This window comes from Serinus canaria, chromosome Z (genome assembly GCF_022539315.1).
Source record: "Serinus canaria isolate serCan28SL12 chromosome Z, serCan2020, whole genome shotgun sequence".
Taxonomy (NCBI): Eukaryota; Metazoa; Chordata; class Aves; order Passeriformes; family Fringillidae; genus Serinus; species Serinus canaria.
Window position 1 is genome coordinate 5,582,432 of NC_066343.1, and position 15,803 is coordinate 5,598,234.

The following is a 15,803-nucleotide window of genomic DNA, read 5'->3' on the forward strand; positions in this document are numbered from 1 at the left end:
CAATACAACACCGGTGAGTTCAGGAAGTTTGCTTGATTCTTGTTACATAGTCTAGCCAAAAAATAATTGTATCCTCATCTCAGTGAAGAAAAATAAGAGTTTTCACGTGTTCTAGATCTTCAGAACATGGAAGAGGAACCATGACATTTAGTGAACTGCAAACCATTTGGAGGTTCGTCAAAACTGCTAAACAGGCCAAGAGGATGATACAGGAAACTACAAACTGGTCATTCTCACTTTGCTCCCTGGGAAAATTGTAAAACTAGCCCTTTCAGGAAGCAATTCTAGAGGCATAATGGAGGTGGTGATCATGGAGAGTCATCAAGCATTTACGAAGGGCATGCCATACCTTGTGAACCCAACTGTAAAACAATGAGGTGACTGAGATCAAGCAGCTGCTACTTACGTCAATTTTAGCTTTCTGTTAGGGTACCTGATTGAAGTTCATTTCTACACATATTAAAGAGACAGCAGCAGCTGCCAGAAGTCCAAATAATACCTGGCATCTTGGCTACACCTAGGCTACCACATGAGCTATGAGTCCATGAAACGCTCATCTCCACAAGCCCAGAGGAGCACAGGGCCATGGGAGCAGACAGGAATGCAAATTCAGGACTCAGAGAAAGGGACACTGTCCCAGGACAGTCTCAGTACCAGTGTCCAGGTGTGAAACCAAACAACCTAGTCAAACCCAAAGCACTCTTTGGACTGAGGGGGGTTGCCATCTTGCACTATAATTGAATCACAGAATTGATTGGCTTGGAAAAGACCTTAAGATCATTGAGTCCAACCACTAACCTAACATGGCCAGATCCTTTACTAAACTATGTCCCTAAGATCACACCTACATGTCATGTTATAAACCAAAAAAGTAACTGAAATAAAAAAAAATCCAGCAGCTTTCATGGAACTTCAGGCTCTGAAATGCGAAAGTAGTATCTGAAAATACTATTGTCAAGTAAGATTACAGGGCTACCACACTGGGCTTCAAGAAAATGAGTGAACACATGCCTCTCTGTGACTCCATCTGCAAGACTGAACAGCAGTTCCCTACCCTAATTTAAGTGGTGGCACAACCTTTGGTGAAAGCTCTCCTGACAAAGAGACAGGAGAGCTTCATGTTCCTTCCTCTTTAGGCACTTCCTTCCTCTTTAACAAGCCAGTTATTCTCTGCTGACTGCAGCTCACCTGGAAACCCTGTGGTTTCATGGCTCTTTCATGTTTTAGTGGGCATTTCTGTCTGCATTAGCAGTACTGTGAATGTACCAAACATGCCTCAGTGTATTTGAGGAATACTCTGAGTGACCCAAATTTCCCACTGTGACTGAGCAGCCTCACTGCTGGCCAGTGAAGGTTCAGCAGGGTTGCCAATTGCTCACTGAAGCTCATGAACATATGGATATCTTTTTGAAGCAGCAGAGTGTAAAAATTACATAAAGGAGACAAAACTGTGTTCCTACTTATGATATAGAAGATATCTAAATAAATATGTAATTATATAATATGAGAGGTCTTGTTTCTGACAATTTTGCTGGTATCTCAGTGAAGATTGCTCTTTGTTCCTAAAGTCCAAGTCCTCCAGCTTCACTAGTCATCAATTCAGTGTCAAAAGAAACCTCAGTCTGTAAGGGGCTTTAACCTCTGCAGTCAAAAAGCCGCTATCAGCTGCTGTTACTGAGACTCCTCCCAAGCTGTTCAGCCCCCAGCCCAGTCCTTGGCACCTCCTGTAGAACACAGTGCTGGACATTGTGTTCTAGAATAGACATTATGGGATCCAGCAGAAAAGCACAGGACTCTTAATATTACATATTCAAGAGTGCGAACAAATGTGAGGAAAGGGAGGAACGAGGTAACTTGGAGAATAACATGTATAGGAAAACAGAAGAATATGAGGATAAGAGGGACACTTAGATATAAATAGTGGGCTGGTTGCTACCCATGTCCAGCCATGTCCAATTGGCACATTCTCTTTTTACTCAACTCCATTCCTTCCTTCCTCTTTTCTTACTTTCTACTCAGCACTCACATGTTTGGAAGTCAAAGTTCAAGCAACTTAGACTTCCAAAGTCAGAGGAAGAAGCCTGCTTGCCTGTGATGGCTGCACTGGCTGGAGGGGCCAGAGTGAGTCTACTATGGGATGATGTGATTGTCCATGCTGCCAGCACCATAGAACAGGTGTGCAAGAGAGTGTTTGATCCCTAATAAAGACCAAGGCACACTAGACAAGTGGCCCAGGAGCCAGAATGACACCACAGGAAGAAATGGCTACTGGAGGGATCAGTCGGGCTGACACAGACTACTGCCATGTGTATGTACTTGCGGGTAAGAATACAGGAGTATTGGCTATGAGGTGCAGACTGGGGGAAGTGATGGCTACCTCTGTACATATATATTATCTCTGTATCTCTGAGACAAGGACCACAGAATGAGATACTAGAAACTAGAGAGTCATAGCCAGTTCAGCATGCAGGCACACATGGGTGAGGGAGGCAGTCTGTACAGGCCAACAGAAGCAGGGCTACTGCCTCAGGGGTTTGCACTTCCAGGTACAAGCAAATTCAGGAGGACTGAGGTCTAGGGGTAGTGACTGTGCAGATTCAGAGTGTCTGGAACCAGCTGCCAATGGGATCCACACTGCCCATAGATATGCACAGACAATGCACCAGTGTAATCCCATGCTGCTCAGATAAAGTACAAACATGAGGCAACCACCAGTGCTGCATCTGTCCAGTTGCTCTGTATGACCACTGTGCAATGTGTAACTACATGCACATATGCTGTTGAGATGTGTTCTCTGTGTGTCTAGTGGGTAGTCAGGCTTAGCCTCACTACTGGATACATGCAGGACCATTAACCTGCATCAGCTTTATCTTTCTCTCAGTCGGCTGGATCCAGACTAATTTCTCTAATTTGCTGGATCTCAGACTAATTTCTAATTTTTTGAGTGCTGTGTCCCACACCATTCATACATCTGAATTTCAAGACCACAGTCTGGATTAATTAAAGAGTAAATAGGTAAAAAAATGTGGTGACTCTTGGTTTGTTTAATCTTGCCCAGAAGTCAGTAGCAAAGATTATGTTCTGGATCCTGTCCTGTTTAGGACTCCTGCCACTGACATGGAAGAGCAAAGAGAGGGCCCTGTTGTTAGGTTTTTAGACACTGAACTGGGAGGGAGCAATAGGCCTGCAGTTCAGAGGTCTACTGAAGCTGGGGAAGCGGTTGTCAGAAGATTTGTGAGATTCAACAAACACAGATGCAGAGTCCTGTCCTGCAAAGACAGTGGGTCTGGCAGTAATACAGGCTCAGGACACACTGGCTGCAGCAAAGCTCTACAAAGAACCTGAAGCACTTGTGGACAATGAGCTGTGTATAAGCAAGCAGTGCACCCTGGCAGCAAACCAGGTTGTATGAGTAGAAGCACAGGCAAGATAAGTGATTTTTCCTCTCTGTTCAGCACTGCACACCGTTTGGACCACTGTGCCAAACCTCAACAACTTGGTACGAACTCAGAGAGCAATCAAGATGGCCAGGGATTACAGCACACACTCTACTGCGCAGGATGAGGGTGCTCTGTTTGTTCATGGTCAAGAGACTAATAACAGCCCTATATCTTTCCACAACAGAAACCACTGACAGAATGGAACAAAGTTCTCTTATGAGGTACACAGCAGAATTGAAGACAGTGTTCCTAGGTTAAAACAAGAAAGGTCCAGACTGGATGTTAATGTTGTCTACACTGCCTACTGGGAGTGTGTGCTTAAATTAAATACCTGTTGAAACATGCCCTGACTCTGCCTCATGACAAACGGTAACAGAAAAACTAATTGCAGAGGCAAAAGCAAAAGATATGTAATGAATGATACTACGGACAACTGGGGCCTTACTCAATCCCTGACATGCTTGCTTAGTACCATTTATGCATATTATGGCATTATCTAGATATGTGCTACAAAGTTAGAACACTAATCTAATATTTGAGTAAATACATGCAGTGATATTCAACTGGAATCCTATGATTTTACTACAGAAAATCATCTGTAATATTGCTATATGTTGTCTCAGATACTGTCATAATTTCTAAACACCTTCCTTGTCTTGATTATCACCTGTATTTAATGCTCAAATACTGGTTACTTTTTAAGGGTAAAAGCATGCTGCAGTAAGAGAAAAATATCTCCGCTTTTAAAATGGTAACATAGATATTATAGATTTTTTTCATAGATCACATAGCTTGTTTCCTACCTATCATACTTCACACCAATTTTCGATTCCAACTGCCTCCTCCGGTTTCCTCTCTCTAAAAGCGCCTTCTTCTCTTGCCTGAGTTTATTGTCCTTGTGATCCAGCAGTTTCTGTCTCTCGAACAGTGCAGTCAAACGTGCATCCAATGACTTTAAAGTATTACTGATGTCCTGAAACAAAAGAACACGCACCACTAGCATTCTTACTGCATGCCATACTAACATATGCAGGCTCTGCTTAATGCATGATAAAACGGCTAAAAGTTCACAACATACACAGTTAGAGAAATACATGGTACCTGTCGCTGGTTTTCCAAGTGTCCTATTTCCTCTGTATCCACTGAACTAGTGAGATACTGTGCCTCCCTCAAGCAAGTATTACTAGAGATGGTTTGTTTTGTGTAAGAAGATACTTTAATAATATATCTTTCTTCCGCTGTATAAATGTGCTTCAGATTGGTTTCCTGTATGATCTAAGAAATACAGAAAATATTAATCTGACAAAAGCATTACTTAAGGCATTACTTTTCAGAACAAGGAAAAAGTTGAAAAAAAAAGATTGATAAACACAGTAAAAAAAACTTCAGCTTATGCAGGTCCTACTTATTAACAACCTTTGCAGAAGGATGCTAAGTTTAATGCAGCATTACAGTTGTAATTCAGACTGGTAAGCAAAAAACTGTTGAGATACTGTTGGAGTATATTACCATAACTAATTAAACAAGTCTGACTGTCAAGAAATTACAGACACCAAAAAAAATTTGTTAGGATTGGTACTGCATAGTGAACAAGGATTGTATTTACTTCAGGTATGTAACATGTTGCACCTGTATCCTGGGTAACAAAGCCACAAAGTACTAAAGAATAAATAGATGAAACCATAAAGTGAGCTGTAATGTATTAGTCAAGCAAATGCATCTGTAGGAAAAAAGAAGGTATAAAAATACCAGAGCTGCTTGTTTTAAAAGCTTCATATTAAAAAGGATAGTATAAATAACCAAAGATTTACCATAACTCAAGATACGTAAAGGGAAAAAACTGTCCACTAAACCAGAAACAGCAAAAAGCCTCCACAGGGTAAGTTACATTTGACTAAAAACGTTGTTCAGTTTATATACGCAGCATCAGCTATTCTGTCAACTACATTTAGTGAATAATTAGGCTGTTTGAATTTGTTAAAATGTCTTGTAATATGTTAGCCCATAATGAAGTGTTCCCACTTCTACAAGGCAAATAAAAGGGTAAATAAAATTGCCAAAGCAATTTTTTGCATTCTCCATATTTACTTGCCAAACAACTTCCAAAATAAAACTCCACACCACAGGTGCATTTATGCTTCTTCAGATACTTTACCCTTTCAATCATGTCTCTGGTCTTCTGTGTTCCCACAGGAACATCATGAACACGGTACTGGTTACACAGGTAATTCATCACGGGAGAAGGAGCATCAAATAACTCTCGTAAATATGAATAAAATCCATATCGGCTGAAGAAGAGATAAAAAAGCAAGCATCACAAATCAAATCCAGCAGATAAGCAAGCTGAAGTTACTGAAGGGTCAGAAAGAAGTCCCACTAACCCAGAACTAAACAGATGATAATTTGATTTGCATAAAAAATTCTAATATACAGCCACAAAACAAACCTGCATTTTAAACTAATAAATAAAAAACTATTTAAACATTAAAACAATTTCCAAACACAATCAGATACATACTGTAATTCTTCAATAGGTCTTGAAGGTAAATTTTCAGCACATGATTCAGCAGGCGCACATACAGCATTCACTCTTAGTTTCTGATGATCACGCACCTATATTAAGATTATATTAGATTATTTGGTAAAGACCAGAAAAATACACAATGTGCAAATAAAATATTAATTACTGATTCAGAGTCAGAATTATTTTCAACTTATGACCTCTGGAAGAACTTAAAAATTCACTCTGGCTCAGAAATAACCAAGTTCTCCAAAAGCAAACTCTATTAATGTCTCTGAAAACACTATATGCTAGAGAAAATAAAAATAATCAAAGAAACCCAGAGCCAAGTGTTCAGTCTAAAGAGCTAATCATATAAGTGAAGATCAGTTGAGCTGGTTAAAGCAGCCTTGGACCGAGTTCCACAACCACACAAGCAAGATAAGCTCCCAGAACTTCAGAGGGCTTATAAGCTTCAGGGGGCTTCAGGTTTTTATGCCTGAACAGTACCACTACTGTGCAGGTATAAAAAAGTGGTTATATGAAGAATGGAAGAGTCTTCAAAAATTGCAGGACAGTTTGTCACTAAATACACCGTTGCAGTAGTTGGGAAACATTGTGACAGTTTAATACCATATCTTCTGTTTTTTTCCTCTTGCATCATCTGCCTGACTTTCAAAAGAAACAATCTTCTCACTGATTCAGGAGACAGCAGAATTATGAAAAAAACAAGCTTAATTTGCTGCTTAGACCACTGCATGTCACAAAAGATGCTTCCTGCCTCTTTATTCAAAGGGCAGTGGAAAATTTTGCTACTAAATTTGTAGATTTATGCTCTAGCCATTTTCTTGTACACAGTATTTTCTACTTACGTGATTATTGCCTAAAGGATGGAAGAAAGGAGGAAGACAATCTAAGAAAACCACATCTTCTAACATTCCTACATGCATCCAGTTAGTCTAAGGTTTAAGGAAACCTTAATTCTGAAAAAAATCTTTGAACACTTCACATTATCTACTTGTTATGATATCTATATCTATCACTACCATACAGATTTACTCGGTAGACTCCCAAGTTCAGGGTATCTAATTCAGTACTTAATAAAGTTTTGAAATTGGTGCCAACTTGCCTCCACCAGAAATGTCTCCATATCTTCTTGACACTCAAAAACGAAAGCCCTCATGTCATTGGATGAAATGTGATTTTCAACATACTTTGCATGTCTACTGTCTTTCATATTGATCTAATAAAGAAAGGTAATGAGCAAGTGATTTAATACAATTCAACTTAACACCCCCAAAAAACACTTCTAATAATCAAGATGATATCCACACGTATATTTAATGGAAACAAGAACTATGTCTTTAAAAATATATTTGTTTGCCTTTTTTGCAACCAATTCTCTTGGGAGGACATCTATGGTAAGTCACAGATCACTGTGCTTAATTTTTAGCCATCCATATCCTTTTTCAGCACTCCTGGAGTTATCACCATGTCTCACCATACCACCTCTCCTGCTCCATCCTGACCTTACAATTGAAACCACCCCCCCCATCTTATGTCTAATGGCACCAGAAAGGGTTATTCAATTAGCAACAGAAAACACCACACTCCTTAAGTTGAAGTGCATTTGAATTCCTAAGAAAAAAGCCCCACATACTTAAAAAGGATGAAGCTTTCAAAATCTGAATGAAATGTTAATGTTTGTGTTTTTCAGTTAACTTTCACTAGTAATTAAATATTACATCACTATCCATGAAACACAAAGGCAAAATTACACAGAACTACACAATTTAATAATCTCAAATTGGCTAAAGGCTGGGTACAGTTAACAGCAATTTGAAAGCTGAACTTTGTAAGTGCACGAGACTAATTTACATGATACCAAAGTGTACTGGTTTGGGCTGAGGTAGGGTAATTTTCTCCACAGTTGCCAGTATGGGGCTGTGTTTTGGGATTGTGCTGAACAGAGGGTTCATTATACAGACAGGGTTTTTATTTCTGAGCACAGGTTACACAAAGCCCAGGCCTCTTCTACTCTTTGTGCTGCCACAGTGCTAGGGTAGGGATGCATGGAGACTGGGAAGAAACAGAGCCACATCAGGTGACCCAAACTGACCAAAGGGGTCACCATTCTCAGTACAGAATGTGAGAGAAAGGAGAAGGAAGGGGGTACACTTGGAGTGATGGCTTCTCAAAAGTCATAGTTTAAGGAATGGTGTTCTTCAATTTAGAAGGCCTAAAACCATGCTAAAACCATGCCACTGCTTGCTCCCCAATGTCCCCTCCCTGCCTCCTGCTCCAGCAGGATGGAGTTGAAAACTGGAGGCAAAAAAGGTAAAAATCATGGGTTAACGTAAGAGTAATTTACTGGAAAGAGCAATAAGATAAGAGAGTGACCAGTAACTGGAGCAATTTTAATAATAAAAGGGGTAAGACTAACAATTTAGACTCTGAACAAGTGCCCACTGTGACTTCTCCCAACCTGAAACGGATGCCACTCTCAAAAGCAAGAGTCCCTTTCCCTCACTCACCCTGCAAAGAGGTGCAGTTATATGGAACAAATTAGGGTCTGGCCACACCCTCTCAGCAACATATCCTCTTAAGCATCACCAAAATTTAACCCTGTCCTTGGCCAAAACCAAGACACCAAATCACTGCCACATAGGCAGAACAACTGTCCATCCATGGAAATGGTGACTTAATTCCTTGTTTTGCTTTCCTCATGCGCACGGCTTTTGCTTTCCTATTAAATTGTCTTTATCTCACACCATGAGCTGTCTAAGCTTTTACTCTTCTAATTCTCTTCCCAATTCTGCACATGGGGCAGTGAGTGAGTAGCTGCCTGGGGCTTGACTGATGGTTGGGGTTACACCTCAACACAGAGAAAACAAATCCACACATCAATTGATGTCACAGAGGTTAATGAGGCCATAAGTAAAAGTAAAGATATTCTTATTGAAGCATTTATAGAATTATCTTCATGTGGTCTTTCAGGGAGAATTTAAAGTTCTGGCTATAACAAGAAATACCTGGGATTCTATTCTACCAAAAGTAATTTTGAACAGTCCTAGTAGATGTACGAAGTGTAAGAATTTGTATATAAATATTCTAATATACTTAATAATATATTGCTATAATTTAAATTAGTAAGTTCGTATTTCTGAAAAGAAGTGCAACTGGAGATCATCCTCTTCACATTATATGGAGCATATATTTCAAGAGGTACAATGCACTAAAAAAGTAATATCCTGTTTGAAAATTTAGCCCTGCTATGTCTAGATCATACAGCAGCTATCAAGCCAAACCAAAACACAAAACAAAACTAGCAACTGATTTCTGTGTCACTAGATGGCTGGGCAGAGCAAACAAAAAAACCACTCAGAGATCACAGAGGAAGTAACCACAGCTGACCAGGCTGTGCTGTAAGGGGAGATACTCAATTGCCAACTACCACTTAAGCAGCAACTAAGAACTACTTAAGTAGTAAGACTGGATAATAACTGGTTGCACCACAGAGGAAGCCTGTAACAGGCATCTTCTTGTGGAGGAAAGGAGCCATCTCACCTTACTCAATTACTACATTGCCTATGGAATTCTAATTAGGAATATCCTGCATGCACTTGGCAGTACATTCCAAGATGTGTCAGAAGTTTTCCAATCATTCTCGAAGCCTTGCAATACATATACAATCTAACCATAACAGAGTGGTATGCAAGTAAATCTTCTTACTTCAAGCATCATGGGTTCACAAGTTTGTTTTTTAAACTTGTCTTTGTTGTTTCTTAGCCACATAAGAGCAGAGTGCGTGTCTCGGAATCTCATTTTAAGGTTCTCTTCCTTCATATGCATTATATTATTAAGTTGTCCAAGGCGATCAATTATTCCTGCAATTTAAGGTATTTTCTTAAACAGAGTCCACAGCAAGTACACACTATAACCAGCATTTTCTGGTATCTAGTGACTACACTCCTCCAAAACTAAGGTTGTTAGTAAATGGTAAGAACTAAGTTTCTCTTTCCAGAATTGAGATGCTGCTACTTCTGAAGAAATCTTAAAAACTATAAAAGCTGAAAATCTAAAATAAAATTAAAAACTTATCCAAAGAATAACAAAATATGGGAAGCACGGTAAAAATACAGGAATTTTGTCCTGAAAGTATGTTTTTTCAAGACTTTGAACTCAAAAACAAAAACATTCCCAGAGGAAAGAGACAGCAGGACTAGTAATGTGAAGTAACCTGCGTTACTTCATTCTGTGTGAAAAGAGACTGTGTATTAAAGCATCTGCTATTCAGAAGAGAAAGAGATCAAAACCTGAGAATTTTGTGCTGTTCAAGATAAAATATAGTCTGCTTCCTCAGGTCACCTGGACTCCCTACCTCAGTTTCTTCTTGGATTCTATGCTTCTTGGATTGCCAGACAGGTATGAGCAAATGAGCAACATTCACTGAGGAATATGCATACAACACCCTCACTACCTGTCAAGCTTCAGTTTTTAAATTTAATTTCATTTCTTAGAAAGGACTAATTGCAAATCCCAGAATAATGTAAAGAAAACCTGGAATTGAGGTTCCCTAAAATTAACCTAAGAAGGACAATTGCAGCATCAGCAGCTAATATACTACATATAATATATGAAGTAGCTAAAATGCTGCCTCTTCAAAGCAAACTGCTTTTTCCATCAGGTTTGGGATTGCTTTTCACAACCTTCTAACTACAGACCTTCCTTTTTAACCAAAAAATCCCCCAAGCCTCCAAACTGCCAAAGGAGTCTTCTTACCCAGATTTCAGAAATACTGATTCTTTGAAGGATAGTTTTAAGGTCAATTGTTAATTTTCCATCTTCTTGTTCAAATTTGAAAGTGGTTGTTACTTTTAATAAAGCTGTTAACAAGAAAGAGGACTGCTATACATGTAAACCAACTTCAAGGCTTGAAGTAAACACCTTGAATTATTTCACTACAGCAGGACAAGGAGATTCTGTACAAGCAGATTCATTAAAATAATAAAATAAATGACAAAGAAAAACCTTAAGTAACTTACTTTTCTCTTCCCGCTCTTGGTTGTTTTTTTCTGCTCTTAGATCACTGACATCATTATCAATATTTGCCTTCTCTTCTTGTAATTTTTTCAGCTCAGTATTAACAGCATCAATTTGTGGCTGAAGATTCTCACAGACTGCCATTGTATTCAGCTCATTCTGCCACTCTTCTATTATATTTTGAGTTTGGTGTATTTTCTTCTGCCTGTTTGTTTCTTCATCTTTTTTCATTCTGAATGCTTGATTAATTTCTTCAATCTAAAAATTTGGAATATTTCCAACAAAAAAAAAAGTTTGGTATACCAAACCTACAACAAATACTGAGGATACCTGTGCAACTGCTATTAAACGCTGACATAACCATGCACCCAAACCCCAAGAGCCTATGTTACAGTTCCAACAGCACTATGATACAGTTCCAATAGCACTATGGCAGTTGAAGATCATAAGCAAAAAATATAATCAAGCCTATATATCAATTTCTGAAGTTCCACCATTTTCACAAAAGCAGAACCTTAAAGGTTAATAAACTGATTAACAGTTGCTTAATACATCTGAAGTTTAGTCTATGATTAAGTAAAATCTATAGCCCAAATACAACTTGGAAGTTCTGACTTTGCATACTTATACATTTCACTTACTATATACTTCTTGACCAAATGCTTAGAGGAGACAAGTTTCACATCCTTGCAAGGATGTGTCTTTTACAAGATGCAAGATGCATACAGTAACCCCAGCCTCCCACATTATAGGGTCTGCAGCTTTTCAAGGAAAGCCTGAAAAACAGCACATGTGTGTATATGTCTCTGTCTATCAATATATACAAAACACACTGTCTATTTTAGTAGGTGTATATGCAGTACACACCTCTCTCTTAGTAATTCCTGTTTGACTGACAGAGTTTAAAGATACACTGTGTACTGGAGGGAGTGAAGAGTGCAAGCAGATGCAGCATCTTCATAAAAATTTGCCACTCTGCTAACAGAAGAGCAGACAAAAAACCCAAAAACAAACACCAAGAAAAGTCAGCACGACTCTTACCTGTTTATCTTTCATCTCCAAAGCATCTTGTTTCTCTTTACATTTCTGGAAAATACTTCTGATTTCAGCAGTCTGTATACAGCAAGATATTTAAATTTACAGTCATAAATTCAGTTACATTTGTGAAAAGTAGTCAGATTTTGAATAACATCTTGTATATGCATAACTAAGTATTTACTCCCCATTTTACTACTGACAAAGCCATCCTCACCCATTTCTTATTCTTAACTGTATCTGTAGCATGTATAATTTCAGCAATTTTGAAGACTTCCTTAACAGCATTCATACTGTACTGTTCACAACCATCCAGCCATAGGTCTGCATATTTTGGCATGATACACAGAGGAAGCTCCTAATCTGAAATTAAAATACCTCCATCCTTGATTTCAATACAAATGTTACATTCAGATGCCTACAGTTATAAAATGTTCTTGCCTCTCGCTCCAAAGCTATTTTTCAAAGAAAGGTGATACTAAAGAGTGAGCAAGGCTTAAGCTCCTAGACACAGGATGGCCAAACCAGGTTTTGTCCAAGTCATCCTACGTCTGAAATGCATTGTGCTAGAGCTAGATCCTACACAACTGAGCTTGACAACTTGTTGGCTCATGTGCGGGCATCCATGTCTCTGCTCCTTCTCTATCCTCAGCTTCTATAGAGCAGACAAACAATATAAGTTGGAAGGAATTTCTTGGCAACACGCAGTCCCATCCTTTCTCAGAGCATGTTTTATTAGGTCAAGCCACCTAGGCATCCACACAGCTGAGGTCTGAACACAGAGGAAGTACACTATCCTTTCTCTGAAAACTGAATTCCTCCTTCCCTAAAACCTCAAGGCTGAAGCATTGTGAAGAGAATACTGGAACACTACAAAAGGATGGAAAGACTGCAAGAAAATTCCAATGCAGACACGGAAATCAACACAGCACTCTCAGCAGAAGAAACGTCTTCCTACGGAAAGTCACACTGAAAACATTAACATGGACGAAAAAAGGAGAAAATAAAACTATGCAGAATTTTTTCCTTAGCCCAACCTCAAAAAAGCCCCAAAATTTTAAGAATTATGCAGACAGTTTATGCAACACAGAAGAAATACATCTGGGTCTTGCAGTTTACTGCTATGAAGAACTGATTGTTTTTTATTTACCTTGTATTTTCAGTTATATGTTTCTAGACAGAACTACCTACAGAACAGACAAAACACCTAGAATTGTCTTTATGATTTTCATTGTACAACCAAAAAAGACTGCTTTATGCCATTAAATATTGCTAAAAAAGTGCATTACATAGTTAAGTCTTTTCAAATGCCTTTAAAGAGCCTGAAGAAACTCTTCTGAAAACACACCATTTCAAACTTTTCCTCTAAAACAGGTCCATTTCTTTCTTCCACATTCTACATGATACCACTCAAACCACCAAATGTTACTAAAAATTTTTATTCTAATCCAGAAACTGAAAGGGTTTTAACATAAAGAGAGAGGAGAAAAAGTCATGCCATGTCTGGATATATTCATTAACATAATTCCCAGATTTACTCCACCTTTCCTTGCTGTTCAGCTCCTTCCAGACAAAACTACAACTCCATACTGGGCTTTTTGCCAACAAACTTCAAGAAAGACAAAATGAAGATGGGTTATTTCTGCTCTCACATATATATCCTCATGTCAAGAGAAAGATCTCAAGAAGCAGTCAGAATTAAAGTCATTTGATAATGGATATAAGCCTGGAGCAAAGGATCTGAAGAGAATTATATTCCCTACAGGTTTGCAGGTTATCCAGAATAGAGCAGACTTAAATATTAAACTGCTTTTCCTTAATGCCAAATTGAAACTAATCAACTCTTCCTGGCTTACACAATATTTACCTGTGAAATTCTTGCCAAATGCCTGCATTTTTACAAAGACAGAATTGTAAATTACAAAAAATTCAAGCAGTCTGTGAAAAGGTGAGGAACTAATCACAACACAGCAGCTTAAGCCATTATAAGCTACTTAAGTCTTGTACTTTCATACTACATCAAAACTATCTCCTGACAATGCAAGCAGCACTGATTCTCCTTTCTGAGGACATTTCAACAGCCCAACTCTCAAAGTATGTGTGAGGGAAATCCATTTCAGCAGCTGAAAAAAAGGTACTGTCATGAAAGTTCAGAAAGCAGCAATGCATCTCTAAGATCTTCTTAACTTGCCTGGTATCTTGCAAATAGCTAATGCCATAACCACATATATAATACATTCCCTACTTATTTTTCCGCAATTCTGGACTCTAAGCTCAAGACAAAAAAAATTATCATTCAATTTAGACCTGAACATATCATTTAACATCAGAAAAAACAGGTTTGGAAGTGTCTTAGTATAATACCACATACAGAATAGTATTAGTTATGAATAAAATACAAAATTGTAACTCATCACTGGAAAGACATATTAGAGCATCTCAGTAAGTCTTCTATAAATTACTTATTTCCAATTTATCCTCTTTTCTTCTTCCTGTATTTTTGGCTACTGGAATACTGTAAAATAAATGTACCTAATCCAACTGCCAGACATAATTTATTTAATTTATGAATTGAATTAATAATTAATTAGCACACAGTTAACCTTTTGAATATACAGTATATGAAAGCTTTACTCAACAAATTTAGATTGAAAAGAAAAATATGCTGATTGAAGAGTATAAATGCATCATCTCGAACATTCTCTCAGGCTTTCTTCTATTGTTTTGTAGGAAGTGCCTATGCTGAGCAAGCTCCCTCCAAGTTAAAACTAAAATGATCACTGTTTGTCATCGAAACAAACAAGAAAGATTACTTTTATATGAAAACAGCCCAATACTTCCAAGGACAGTGGTACCAATGATTAAGCAGAACTGCTCCCAGTTTAAAAAAAACACAGTAGCTTAATACATACAAGTAAAATCTAACATGATAAGACCAAGCAGTGAGAAGAAAATTTAGCAATTCACAAGCATGAAGGAATTTTTGTATTATGAAAACCAACTTCAATTTTCCAGATCTAACTTTTCTCTAATAAAGTACACCTACCTTTAAACAACAAAAACCTTCAAAGCAAAAAGCCCAACCAGACAAAAAAAAAAAAAAAAAAAAAAAGCAAAAAAAGCAACAGCAGTAAGACTGCAACATTTTGGAACACTGAGGTATTTTACTTAACAGCATAATAAACTCTTGCAATACTGTAGGACACAAAACCTAAATACTTTTACTAAAGAATTTTATTAAAATATGAGGTACTTGAGTGCTTCCTAATGTTGGTGTAGTGTTTATCACAAAAAAACCCTACAATGTTGTGAACAACAATCTGTAGGAGTTTTTTGTCTGGTCTTTCTCATCTAGTTTTGGGTTTGTTTTTTGTTTGGGGCAAGGGCATGTGTTTTGGCTTTTTTTTTTTTTTTTGAGGAAGCACATAACTAGTTTATTAACTCACAGTGTAGTAAACGCCAATGAAGTTTCAGACCCCCATGCTACAAAATGTTTCAACATAGCAGTCCTTTACAGGTGTCACATGTCTCCACATCAACTCTTCTGAGCGGGTCACTTACCTTCAAACAGAACACACTGCAGCAAACAAACATTCTCATGTGATCATTTAACTTTGGTTATCCACTACAAATTTGTGCAACTTATACACACAATGACTTCTGCAGTCAGAATAGTAAATACTAGTCAAAATCCTGCAGGAAATTACAGTACTCTTATTTTTCATATGGAAATAATATTTTTCCATAAACCCAGGAAGAGTGCTGTTCAAAAAACTTACATAAAC

At 38.0% G+C, this 15,803-nt stretch overlaps 1 protein-coding gene across 3 annotated transcripts in view; it reads right to left on the reverse strand.

Annotated features, from left to right (window-relative positions):
* Positions 1-15,803, reverse strand: part of SMC5 (structural maintenance of chromosomes 5) — a 41,242-nt gene that overhangs the window by 13,790 nt on the left and 11,649 nt on the right. For 2 of the 3 annotated variants that reach the window (XM_050986850.1, XM_050986852.1), the window contains exons 8-15: positions 12,025-12,096; positions 10,986-11,241; positions 9,673-9,827; positions 7,070-7,183; positions 5,959-6,053; positions 5,596-5,728; positions 4,542-4,715; positions 4,244-4,413 (exon numbers count right to left, since the gene is read on the reverse strand). In XM_050986850.1, the coding sequence (XP_050842807.1) occupies positions 4,244-4,413; positions 4,542-4,715; positions 5,596-5,728; positions 5,959-6,053; positions 7,070-7,183; positions 9,673-9,827; positions 10,986-11,241; positions 12,025-12,096 (1,169 nt within the window). The remainder of the gene's footprint in view (positions 1-4,243; positions 4,414-4,541; positions 4,716-5,595; positions 5,729-5,958; positions 6,054-7,069; positions 7,184-9,672; positions 9,828-10,985; positions 11,242-12,024; positions 12,097-15,803) is intronic. The other variant, XM_050986851.1, reaches the window with a different exon arrangement.